General features: G+C 39.4%; 1 protein-coding gene across 1 annotated transcript in view; it reads left to right on the top strand.

Annotated features, from left to right (window-relative positions):
* Nucleotides 1-12,835, top strand: part of TXNRD1 (thioredoxin reductase 1) — a 26,077-nt gene that overhangs the window by 10,897 nt on the left and 2,345 nt on the right. Inside the window, exons 8-13 of the mRNA XM_010005793.1 lie at nucleotides 1-87; nucleotides 1,742-1,818; nucleotides 3,524-3,680; nucleotides 6,837-6,944; nucleotides 8,991-9,086; nucleotides 11,688-11,822. The exon at nucleotides 1-87 is cut by the window's left edge and continues 4 nt beyond it. Of these exons, the coding sequence (XP_010004095.1) occupies nucleotides 1-87; nucleotides 1,742-1,818; nucleotides 3,524-3,680; nucleotides 6,837-6,944; nucleotides 8,991-9,086; nucleotides 11,688-11,822 (660 nt within the window). The remainder of the gene's footprint in view (nucleotides 88-1,741; nucleotides 1,819-3,523; nucleotides 3,681-6,836; nucleotides 6,945-8,990; nucleotides 9,087-11,687; nucleotides 11,823-12,835) is intronic.

The raw sequence follows: 12,835 nt of genomic DNA, 5'->3' as shown, positions 1-12,835 counted from the left end.
CAGATTGAGGAAGGAACTCCTGGAAGATTGAAAGTTACAGCCAAGTCCACAAAGGGGAATGAAATAATCGAAGGGGAATACAACACTGTAAGTGCTGTTTAGATACATAAAGAATGTGAAATAGCCTTCCATTTAATGCTAAGATTTTTTGAAGTGTTTTATCCATAGTTTAGATTTTTGGAAATTATTTTTAATCATTACAATATGCTAATTACACACAATCAACAGGTAACTAATGTGACAGAAGTCCCAGAGTGCGTGATCCTGACTCCCATGTGCCTTACCGGATCACTTGCATACTTTTGAAACCTGCTTTTTAGCTTAGGGGTGTAGATGGACTTGGTCATGTGCAGTCAGCTGTAGGATTTCTCCCCAGTGGGATATTTGTCATAAGCTATAAGAAATGATGTATAATAACTTTCATAGTAACTAAAGCATGTTCTGGAATTAGCACAAATCAATGGTCTGAGCAGGAGCTAAACAAGCAAATGTAATGTCTTGTCAAGACCTGTTGTTGACACAATGCCTTCACAAAAACAACTGATGCCCTGTAGCAAATCAGTCAGGGAACTTCATTACACACTTAAAACAGTAAAATTGCAGTGTGCAGGTATGCCATTATAGGTTTGATTGACTGTTTCCATCACTCCCCACCCCATTAATTTTCTTAAGCCTTGATGTTGAAAGGAAAAAAAACACAAATGTGAATTAGGTATTTGGAACTACACAGAGTGGGTAAAGACAAGCATTTGCCAGCCTGGGATTTCAGACTGCAAAAACTGTGTGCCATTGACCTCATTCATCTGTGTAGTGCATCAGTCATCCCATAACAAGGACATGCCTTAGAACATCTGAGTGCTAGTGTTATGAGAAAGTTTAACAATAGCAGTGCCACTGCACAGTGTTGCAATACTGTTTTTCCTGGTCCATCATAGTGAAAGCTTTTTTTAGCCAGCAAATTGGTGCAGTCTTTTCATTAAGGAAACTTCTGATTTCTTATTGTTACTGCATCTTTCACTGCAGTGCTCTTACTCATAGTAGTTGTGAGCTGTTATGATGCGTTTTAAGACCTTCAGCTCTGAAGATCTGGCATGCTTGGTCATCCAAAAGACTTGAAGCAGATCTCTGATTCCTTCAGCACAGTTCTTAGTTGTGATAAGAAAAGCTTTGTGTGGCTACCTGGGCAGTTGTCCAGGACTGCAAAGGGAATAGCTCTTTTCCTTGTCATAGTATGGAACTTACTTTGCTTGTTAGGGTAGCCAAGTTAAGAGGTTAAGTAAGAATCTGGCATGGTCTGTCCATCATTCTGAATAAATGTTCAAACAACTCATGTTCAACAAATAATATTTTTCAGCAGTGGCTTGTCTGAGAGCCTATATAAGTAAATTGTATTTTCTGATCAAAACAGGTTGTTTTATGGTCTTTCTATTTGCCTAAGCACCTGAGTTTCCTTCCTGAAGAGCCCTTTCCTGGCCCTAATTGATTTGTTGAGACTACTCTCTGGATATTTTTCTAGGGAAGGCTGCTTCTTATTGTTAAAACCTGGTATTGTTAGGTCATGGTGATGGTGTGGCTTGTCTTGAACTCTGTGAATGTACAATGGGTAACAAACCTATTAATCTAAATGGGACCAAGCCTTAGCTACTAATCCTTGGTATATAATTAAAATAATAGAGAGCCACATGCAGATGCACTTTTAAGGTTTAAATAAATGAGTAATGTGTTCATTGCTGTTTTGCAGGTGTTGCTAGCAATTGGAAGAGATGCATGCACAAGAAAAATTGGCTTGGACAAAGTTGGAGTGAAGATCAATGAAAAGTAAGAACAGATGTCTGTACACCACTGGCTAGTGAGCTTGTATCATTCACTACTGCAGTGATGGTGGTGCATGAATATTCAGATGCTTTGAGGAAAAATCTGTTTCCCTTTCGCATATGCTTGAATAGTGTAGCAGGTAGCTGCATTTTTTTCCATAGTACTGCCATGTTTACTTTTTTGGTACTGAAATGTCAGTTCCTAAATGCTGGGAGTCAGAAATGTCCGTTCCATTCTGTCTAGGTCCACAGGTTAGTCTCAGCTTCTTCCATGAGTGGGCTTTCTAGCATCTGTCCATTGTTCCTTGTGCTCTTATTCCTATCTCCTTTTTTTTCTCTCTACCACCTCTTGGAGCAGAGATCTGTTTGTTCATACAGACTTTTAGTGTGGTGGGTTTTGTTTAAATTTTTAATCGAAATGCTACTGTGTGTTTATTTTGAAATGCAAGGTCAAAGTAGCATTCCTTAAACTCACAGTTGGAGCTGACGTGTTTTAGGTTTTGGAGGAGAACATTGCTTGCCTTGGAGCAGCTCCTGGGAGCAGTCTGGATGCTCTAGAGATTTTCATGTTTAATGTAGTGAGGTCATTGCAGCACTAACATTATGGATATTGGTAGCTAAAACATATTCTAAGCATCTGGAGCATAGAAGATGTTGCCTTTGAAGAAAAGCCATAGAACCATGAAATTGACTTGGTAGTCGATGGAAAAACAGTGTAGAGGGCAACTGATGCCTTTCTTACCTGTCTTTCTTACCTGCCTTTCTTACCTGCTATCTATCTATCTATCTATCTTTGTGTATGAGCACAGTGAATGATGTTGCTTAAGGGTGCTGTTGTGGTGTTCTAAATAAGTGAAAATTTTGGTCCACTCGAAATTGTCAGACTTGTGTTGTCTTGTAGAATAATACACATCCGTCTGTTATCAGGATACCTGTTACTAGCTTAATAGAATGAGCTATAAAATTACTTGCATTTATTAGCATAAACTCTACATTTGTTAATGAGCAAAATGGATGAAGTAATTTTTTTAAATATGGGGATCACCACTGGTTCCTCAAGTAGCTGTGTGACTGCTTCTGTGCCTGTCTGATTAACTTTCCCTGTTACATATGTTTCCTGCAGTAATTACTGCACTACCTTAGTTATTAATGAAGTGAAAAAAATTAATCATTAAAAACTTGCATTAGCTCAGTACACTTACAGCTAAAAAGCTTGGTGACTGTCCGTTAATTAGGGCATTTAACAGCTTGACTTGTGTCTGTGTAGAAGCCTGAAGGGTCAGTATATAGAAACTACTTTGGCCACTGGACTGGAATTTCAGTAGTGGAGAAGTTCTTTTTTCCTACAGTTTGAGTGGGAGATGATGTCTTACTGTCATTCCTTGAGATTGCCAGTACACAAGTCACCTGGTGGAAGAGCATGTTTGAGGGAAGGATTCATGCCTCAGCAAAGAATTTACTCAGGAGATGGATTGCAGCTTCAGGGACTACCTCCTTACCCAGTAAATTCCTGTAGTTTTAGTGAAATGTGCACTACTTTACATTCTTCCCCAAGGCTGTGAGATTATGAATATGACTTATTTCCCTCATAGTTCAAATATGTGCCTTGCTCTCAAAGTCGAAGGGCCTAAATCGTGCAAGGTTATTTACATCTCCAGTCTTCACAGCAGAACACTTAGATCTTTTTTTCTTACTAATTCAAATTGCAGAACAGGAAAAATTCCTGTCAACGATGAGGAGCAAACAAACGTGCCGTATATCTATGCTGTTGGAGATATATTGCAGGACAAGTTGGAGCTCACACCAGTGGCAATCCAGGCAGGAAGATTGTTAGTTCAAAGGCTGTATGCAGGGGCAACCAGAAAGGTAAGTAACAGTTGCTACACAACACGGTCACTGCTCTACTTCTAAGTGCAGAGTGCAAGTCTGCTTGATGGAAAACTCAGTAGGCTTTTAAGGATTAGCTTTGATGATCACTTTAATTTTCCCTTTGCAAAGATATTACTGCAGATATGGTCTGGTAATTGTGTAGGATGAGTTTAATTCCTTATGGATTAAGCAGTAGTCTCTTTTTTCCTATTAGGAGGTTTTGTATTTCTCTCAAAGTATATTGATAATAAAATTAACTGAGATAATTGTTTTTAATTCTACCATCTTACCTAAAAGTCAGCAATCATTTCCGTCCCATTAAATGCTTTAACTCTAATACAGAGGCAGTTAACTGAACCTACCTACATTCCCTAAATAAGAGTGTAAGAAGGGTTTGTGATGCTCTTAATTTTCAACATGATTTCCACCATTTTTTTCACTTCCCATCCATATGTTTTCAATTTAATACATAGTTCTGCTTATAATTGAAGGTAGACACAAAGGAAGATCGAATGTACCAATAAGTCAGCATGTACTTATACCTGAGACGTTGAGTTCATCAAGGCAGTATTTACATTTCATACTATTGCAGCTGTAGGTTTCAGTCAAGTTATGCTAGTCCAAATAGGAGTAACATGGGTACTCATTTACACATTCTCTTTACACCCAGGGGAAGGGAGAGTGCTTTTAGAGAACTGTTATCCGAGTACCACTGATGTGGGTGCTTCTCTCGTGCTCGTAACCATAGGGCATAAGCACAAAGGTTTTTCTCTTTTAGAACCTGCTGTATTCATATCAAGTTCAGCTGTTGGTCAGATTTAGAGCTTAATTGAGCTGTTTATTGTAGGTTGGCAGGTATAGCAGTAACAGCCCCTAAATCAGTGTGCATAATGTCATTACATCAGCCAGAGAAAGTTGAAGAAAACCGTGGCAGAAGCCAGAATTTTTTTCTTCCTGCAGTATTATGGATATGTCTTAATTTACATTTTATGCCAGATAACTGTCCCTCTAGGTATGAAAATCCTCAGGCTGCCAAAGAAAGCATCATCTCTTTCAGTGAATCCAAGAAATTAATGACTTCCTAGATGGGATCCTGGCTTACATTGCTGTTGTAACAAATTCAGAAGGAGTGATTATATAAAAAAACCTAACAAAGTGTTATGGATGGGTGGGGAAAGAATGGGAAGCTGCATCTTAGTTGATCCCCAGTCACAAAAGAAATTAGTTAAGAGTTGAAATCCACAGGCTGGGGTAGGAATGGCTGGAGAGCAGTCCTGAAGAGAAGGACTTGGGGGTAGTACTTGATGAGAAGCTCGACATGAGCCACCAGTGTGTGCTGGAGCCCAGAGAGCAACTGCATCTTGGGCTGCATCAAAAGAAGTGTGGCCCCTTCCATCTTTAATCATTCTATGATTCTATGATAAGTGTCTGATGCACCCAGTGATTGTGCTGTCACTCATTTGGCTAGGGAAATGGGCTGATGAGAATCTAATGGAGTTGAGCAAGGAGATGTGCAAAGTCCTGTGCATGGGAAGGTGTCACCCCATGCACCACCACGGGATGGGGACTCAGCAGCTGGAAAGTAGCTGTGCAGAGACAGCCTTAGGGTGTCTGGAGGAAAAGTTGACTGTGAGTCAGCAATGTACCTTTGTGGCAAAGAAGGTCAGTGACATAAAATCATAGAATCATCAAGGTTGGAAAAGACCTTCAAGATCATCAAGTCCAACCATCAGCCCTACAAGCCCTGATCACTAAACCATCTCCTGAAATACCCCATCTACCCATTTTTTAACACCTCCAGGGACAGGGCATCTACCACCTCCCTGAGCAGCCTGTTCCAATGCCTCACCACTCTTTCTGTGAAGAAATTTTTCCTAATATTCCCCCCTGAACCTTCCTTGGTGCAATCCCATTTCCTCTTGTCCTATCACTAGTCAGTAGGGAGAAGAGGCCAACATCCACCTCACTACAACCTCCTCTCATGTAGCTGTAGAGAGTTCTCCCCTCAGCTTCCTTTTCTCCAGGCTGAACAGCCCCAGCTCCCTCAGCTTATCCTCATAAGGCCAGTTCTCAGGACCCCTAATCAGCCTCGTTGCCCTTTTCAGCACCTGGACTGCATCCTGCATCAGATACATCCTGGCAGACCATTGCCAGCAGGTTTAGGGAAGGGACCTTTTCCTCTCCACTTTGCACTTGTGAGACAGGTTTGGATTTTGTGTCCAGTTTTGGGTTCCCCAGTACAAGAAAGATAGGGCAAGTCCATCAGAGGGCTATGGCTATTACTAGGGGACTGGAGCATCTGGCATATGAGGAGAGGCTGAGACAGCTGGCAGTTTTTATACACTGCAGAAGAGATGGCTTAGGAAGCTCTTATATCGATGTGTATTTGTACCTGATGGTAGAGACTAAAGAAGATGGAGCCAGACCCTTTTCAGTGGTTTGAAGGGCCAGGACAAGAGGCACTAGATTTCAGGCTGAAACACAGGAATATTCCATTTAAATGTAAGAAGAAACTTCTTTATAGTGAGGATGGTCAGGCCTAGGTGTTGCCCAGAGACAACTTCCAGGACACTGTAAAGCTCCATTGAAGTCAAGGGACAAAGATTGTCTCTCATGGTACGTGATTAGGCCCACAGTATTAGCTCTATTTCCAGTTGTCCCCCCAAATGGCTGTAGTTCATGTCTTTGATTCTTTGGCACTGCTATCTAGGCTACAGTCGATAAAAAAGAGGTTGGGTTTTGATGGTAGGGTTCCTTAGCAGCATTTCCAGATAAAAATAACATGCTTTGCATAGGCAGTTGAACAGTCTACTTTTTATCTGTTTTAAAAATTTACCACACCTTTGATGTGGTTTGTCTTTAAAACAGGGCACTGAAGCTCCTCTTTCTTTTAATCTATGCATGTTAATGTCAGTGTGGCTTTAAATTCTTTCTGTTCTTGCTCTAGTTAATGCCTCTGAGAGGGACACCACCAAACCTATGATTTAATTTAAAACAACTTTTTTAATTTAAAAGGAAAAGGTAACTTTCAGAAATGTAAATAATCCAACCTTTCCTCCTGTCTGAATTTCAAACTGCTGAATTTTTATCTATTGTGCTGATTTTATTACTAATGTTGTGTGGGTTTTTAAATTTCTTTTGAATGCAACACAGTGTGACTATGTGAATGTTCCAACCACTGTATTCACTCCTTTGGAGTATGGAGCCTGTGGATATTCAGAAGAGGCTGCAGTGGAGAAGTTTGGAGAGGAAAACATTGAGGTAAATGCCTTAGTTTCATCTGGCTTTTACGTTCCCAATTTGTAATTTAAAATAATGTTAGGAGTGACTAAAACAGCATTCTGTGTTCTGATGTAAGGGCAGCAGGTGACTAGGTACATTTTTGCCACCCTTGGCAATTCCTAGACATGGTATAAAAGTAGTCCCCAATTCCTGTAGCTCTAGTTGCAGATACGTTCTATTTTTGGCAACAGAGTTTGAATGAGTCTGGAATATTTTGTTAAAAGAAAAAAGAAAAGGTTTCTTTGTGCCTGCAAATACTTCAGGATAGATCAGTGCTGGTTATGTGTTGGAGGCAACACGTTGGGTTTAATGTCAAAGTGAAGCTCTTTGCAGCTACAGTGTGGTAAATTCCTTGCCATGGGGATTTTCACTTCACAAAGCCAAATTCTATTATGCTCATTTTTCCCATTCATTTTGACTATGCAAGGAGTTAGATGCTTAATTTTCCTCACGTGAATGGTCCCTTTTCGTTCACTGGGATTGCTGGTCAGGAGCAGAATTAGACTTCTGTAAGCACTTAGTGCCTAAGGCTTGTTCTTAAAAAATACTGTATAGTCCACATTACAGAAATCATGAAGGTAGGAAGTATGACAATAAACTGAACTTCTATATTGCATGAAGATCACCTGAGGAGCATTGTTAAGTAATATATATATAATAAATAAGCAGATTAAGTGTTGCCTCATAAAGCTGAGAACTTATCTTCCTCTTAGCTTTGTCAGTTAGAATTTTTCATGTGGGCTGTGGAGAAAATAAATAAATAGGACTTAAAATGGCAGTGTGTCAAGTACTGCTAACCTGACTAGTGGTCAGAGGTTTAAATTCTCTTCTACCCACAAAGCTTCTATATACACAGTAAAATTTTTGTTACGGAGTAAAATTCTTGCTGTTCCATGTGTAACACTGATTCCTTCTTTGTGGAAAATGCACTTCCCAGCTTCAAAGCCATTTTTGAAGGTGTGCATCCAGAAGCAATTGTATCATGGCTAAGTAGTAATTATTCTGAGCTCTCTATCACGTCACCATATTGAGTTTTTCAAGCTTCAGTAGGATTATTGAGTTGCATCCATCATTCAGACCTGTTAATTTCAGTTGCAGAGAGCAATGCCCATAAATGCCTTGTAGCCCCATTAATATCAAAAAACACTGAGCTGTCTCTCGTAGTTTGCAAAGGGACGTATTTTTACTGGAGTGGTGATCAATTAAAAATTTACTTCAAATAATAATCAGTTTGAGGTTAGCTTGTAGTGGGAGTTGTTGAGAGTTGTGGGTGGAACTATGCCTCAAAATACCATCATTTTCTGAAATACGTGCTATATGGGTGGGTGAACAGCCTTGTCTGCAGTTACGAATCTGCCCCATGGTGTTGGCTGGGGCAAACAGAAGAATGTGGTCTTGTTGTTTGGTTTGGTTTAGTTTTTATGTACTTTGCATTCTACAATGATGCATAATCTGAGAAATCATGCAAAAAGCATGCCTTCATCTCTCCTAAAACCAGGCTCTGAGGCTATTTCTTCCCTTTAACTGCTCTGAGAAATATTTTTGCCTTCATACTGGGTGGACCCAGAGACAACACAGCCTTCAATGAGGGAAGCTTGTATTTGTCTAGTTTAATGACAGCATGGTGAGCTGCATCCTGGAAATGTGCTACACTTATGGCTTCTTTTTTTTAAGTGTTTGATTACACTAGTGCTTGTTTTGTAGAGGCTTCATTCTTTGGCATTCATCAAGGGGAAAGAGTCTCACCCTGATATAATGTATTCTGAATTCTACCTGTGTGGCTGATTCCTAATGAAGAGTTATTAGTTCATCCTTGTGGTGCATCATGGTTGTTGGAAGTTTTTACATTTGTGATTTCCAAAAGCAATTGCAGCCAATAGAAAAACTCTGCTTTTGGAGGTAGACAAAGGAGATTTAAGATTATCTGGGAATGTTTGGAAGATCGTGCTCTCTGCTGTGAAATTTCATAATTTATATTCATATTTTTAGATTCATATTTTTTTTAAACTTGTGTTGCATTTCCAGGTGTACCATAGTCATTTCTGGCCACTGGAATGGACTGTGCCATCCAGAGACAACAACAAATGCTATGCAAAGATAATTTGCAATATTCCAGATAACGTAAGTGCATCTTTCCTTCTAGGGAAAACAGCAGCCATCTGTTCATTGTAGAGACTGTTGATACCACAGCTGTAAATAGGTTATTTTTAACAAATACAAAATTAATTTAAATTTTTCTACCTTTTGAAATTCAGTAAATACTAATAGGGATGCAGTACTTCTGTTTATACAAAAATGGTGCTCAGTAAAATAGAAAATCCTGTCATTAGCATCGGTACATGGTACTTCCTCATATACGAGAAGCATGAAGTAGAGATTTTTAAGACTGTTTATGAACTGTAAAAAATGAACAAAGCAATGCATGTAAAAATTACTAGAAGTTGTGTGTTTATCTTAATCTCTCCTCCCCACACTGGAGGGTTCTTTCACAGAATCAGAGAATCCCAGAATCTTAGGGGTTGGAAGGGACCTCGAAAGATCATCTAGTCCAACCCCCCTGCCAGGCAGGATCACCCAGAGCACATCACACAGGAACGTGTCCAGGCGGGTTTTGAATGTCTCCAGAGGAGACTCCACAACCTCTCTGGGCAGCCTGTTCCAGGGCTCTGTCACTCTCACAGAAAAGAAGTTTTTTTCTCATGTTTACGTGGAACCTCCTACGTTCCAGATTGCACCCATTGCCCCTTGTCCTATCACTGGACATCACTGAAAAAAGCCTGGCTCTGTCCTCCTGACACTCGCCCTTAACATATTTGTAAACATTGATGAGGTCACCCCTCATTCTCCTCCAAGCTAAAGAGACCCAGCTCCCTCAGCCTTTCCTCATAAGGGAGATGTTCCACTTTTCTGGGAGATTCCCTTTCTGAAATTGAGGTCAGTTGGAAACCATCACACCTTGTGATCTCTGCAAATCCACATGTGTCTGTAAAACTTTTGAGCTTGTTCTAACAGGATTAATGTGTCTTGCCTGCACAGATCTCATTTAGAGTGATAATGCCAGGATTATCCTTGGAGTAGGTTAAAACGTCTGGCTATAAAAATCTAAGGTACCTGCTGAAGCACAAGCAGAATGACTTTACATGTCTGCCTCTGAATGATCATAATATTTTAAATAAAAATTTAGTTGACTTTAATAATATGAATTATTATGAAAATTCATAGGCTGCAAAGATGTATTCCTTTTAAGACAGTAGCATGGGGTTCTCAGTCCTAAAAAAAAATTTAGATCTGCTTTGTGTATTTTATGTTACCATTAGACAGAGATTTATCTTAATGCAGTCTTTCTAAGCATCACGTCATGGTTTTGTAAAATTTGGAAACCTGACTGGTTTTGCCTATCTCCTCTTTCTGGAGGAGTTTGCATAAGTGTGGAAACTATTTTGGAGGCCATGGTTATGTTCCTAAAGCAAAGTTACTTAAGATATGAAAAGGCTTAATGGTGGTTTAAAGAACTTCATTAATTTGTTTCCATTTCTTGTCCTGAAAATTTGGAATGTATTTAAACATCTAGAGGTAGAGCTGAAAGTTAGCCTGGATGAAAAATGTATTTAGAAACTATCTGAAACTGTAGTTACCCTCTTTTATTTTTATATATGTACATATATTTAAAGGAAAATAAGGATAATTCAATTTTATTATTACCCAGTTATAGTTTTTCTTATTTAAATAAACCCAGTGCTAAATCTCTGTCCTCAGGCTTCCTGAAAAAAAAGTAACCCTTCAGAGTACTGAGTATCCACATTCCCTTACAAGTGATATTTAGCAGGAGGAGCAGATAACTTTTGCTACCCAACTGGGCTACATCTATGCTCAGCAAAACCTGAATAATGCTCTGAAAGCCACTGAAGGCAATGGTAGTTGGCATTTTTTAACGGAGACTTGCTTTTCTTGAAGACAAGCAGGTTAAGTCAGTACTTCTGTTGAGTGTTTGCTGAGGATATGTGTGCAGTTTGACAAATTTTGCAATTGAACAGTAGTACAGATGTGAGAAGTGTGAAGTAATAGAATCTTCCTTGTAACTGGGTGTCTTTCAGTTTGTTATGCCAGTCTCTAGGTATGTTCTCTCCCAATGACAGCGAGCACTGCAACAAGAATTGTCACAAGTTTAGTTACAATGCAGCTCTTGCTACATCTGTTTAGCTTGTGACCCTTTCCCGTAAGCAACTATGAAACTGAAATGTCTTTAATACATGTGCATCATGTGCCAGAGCAGCATAGACCCTGATGTGGCAAACCTTTGTGCAAGGTGCCGATCTTTATTTAGGCAAGCAGTCTATTGGAATGAGTGGAATAGCTTGCCTGAATAAAATTTAATTGCATGTTTGCAGTTTGGACATACACTATAATCAGACAGAGATAAAGGTGTGTGTTAAGTTTGTGTGCTGACGATGTGAACAGAGGGCTCCTGCACAAAACCTTGTAAGGAAGCTGATTCTTGAGTTCCTGATGAATCTTTCCCATTTGGAGAGAGAACAAAATTATACCTACTATCTCCCATGTGTTGGTGCTAGTGATAGTTCACATTTGTGTGATTACATTAATTTGTGGTATATTCTGTGAACTGATGAAATTACATACTATGAGTAAGAAAACATTACATGTTATCTAAAGAGAACTGAATCCATGACTGGGCTTTTGCATTTGATTGTCTTTGGTATTTAGGAGAGAGTCATTGGTTTCCATGTCCTTGGTCCAAATGCTGGAGAAGTCACTCAAGGGTTTGCAGCTGCTATTAAATGTGGGATGACAAAAGAACAGCTGGACAGCACCATAGGAATTCATCCTGTCTGTGCAGAGGTTTGTATATGAAGCCACCTCATATCTCCGCTTTCGTAGCATTCTGGGGTAAAGTGTTATAAATCTGAATAGCAGAGCTCTACGAAAGAGGCCAGAATTTGAGAAAAGGACGGGGGGAAGGACAGGAAATTATCTGGCTTTAACACTTATAAATCTAACAATTTGTTTTAATCTGGGATTTATTTTTTTTAACATGTTCATTTGTGAAAGGTTTCTGATGTTCTCTAGCCCAGTGCTCCCTCTACTGGGAAGTACAGAATTTTCCTTCCACTCAAAGATCCATTTATGAAAGCTTCAAATACCTATTTCTGCTAAAGTGGTTATCAAAGTTAATTTTTTTAAAAATGTATGTGTAATCCAAATAGGTTTATAAACTGGTGCAATGGAAGGGGACCAGCTACATAATAATTATTTCTATTAAATTCTAGTCTTTTAAAGATTTTTACTCTCTAGGACTTCGCTTTTGAAGTGAAGTATGTGAGGCCTCACAACCATTTATTTGTTGTGTTTGTCTTGGTGTTCCTCTTTAATTAAGAGCTTAATTTTCTCCAGTGTTTGGGGAACTGCTTCTCTCAGATATAAATCAGGGTTGCTTCACTGGTTTTAGTAGTGTTTGGAGCTGACGATTCCTGCAAAAACTGTGTGTCACCTTTGCAGGTCTTTGTGCAGAATCTGTGTTGTTACCTGGGTGTGTTACCTACAAAGTTTAATAGAGAGCACCAGGATGGTTGTTTGCAGAAGTGAAGCCCATTTCTCTTGCTTTGTGTTTCCTAAGTGATACAGTATAAGTCATATAATATGAGGTCCATTAATGGAATGGACTGCTGGCAATCTGAATCATTCTCAAAGCATCCACAGATTCTGGGTTTTTTGTGGGTTTTTTTTTTCCCCTGCAGTATCATCTAATGGTGTTCTTGGAAGCCCTTAAAGAGGGTGACAGGTCCTTATCTTACCAGGGGCAATGTGAAGGGGGAACTCCAAGTGAGGCATTCAAACCTGTGAACTTCAGCAGG

Source organism: Chaetura pelagica, unplaced genomic scaffold (assembly GCF_000747805.2).
Source record: "Chaetura pelagica isolate M959 unplaced genomic scaffold, ChaPel_1.0 scaffold79, whole genome shotgun sequence".
In the NCBI taxonomy this organism is placed as follows: domain Eukaryota; kingdom Metazoa; phylum Chordata; class Aves; order Apodiformes; family Apodidae; genus Chaetura; species Chaetura pelagica.
Note: the sequence above shows the minus strand (reverse complement) of the source record. Positions and strands in the feature narration are given on the sequence as shown.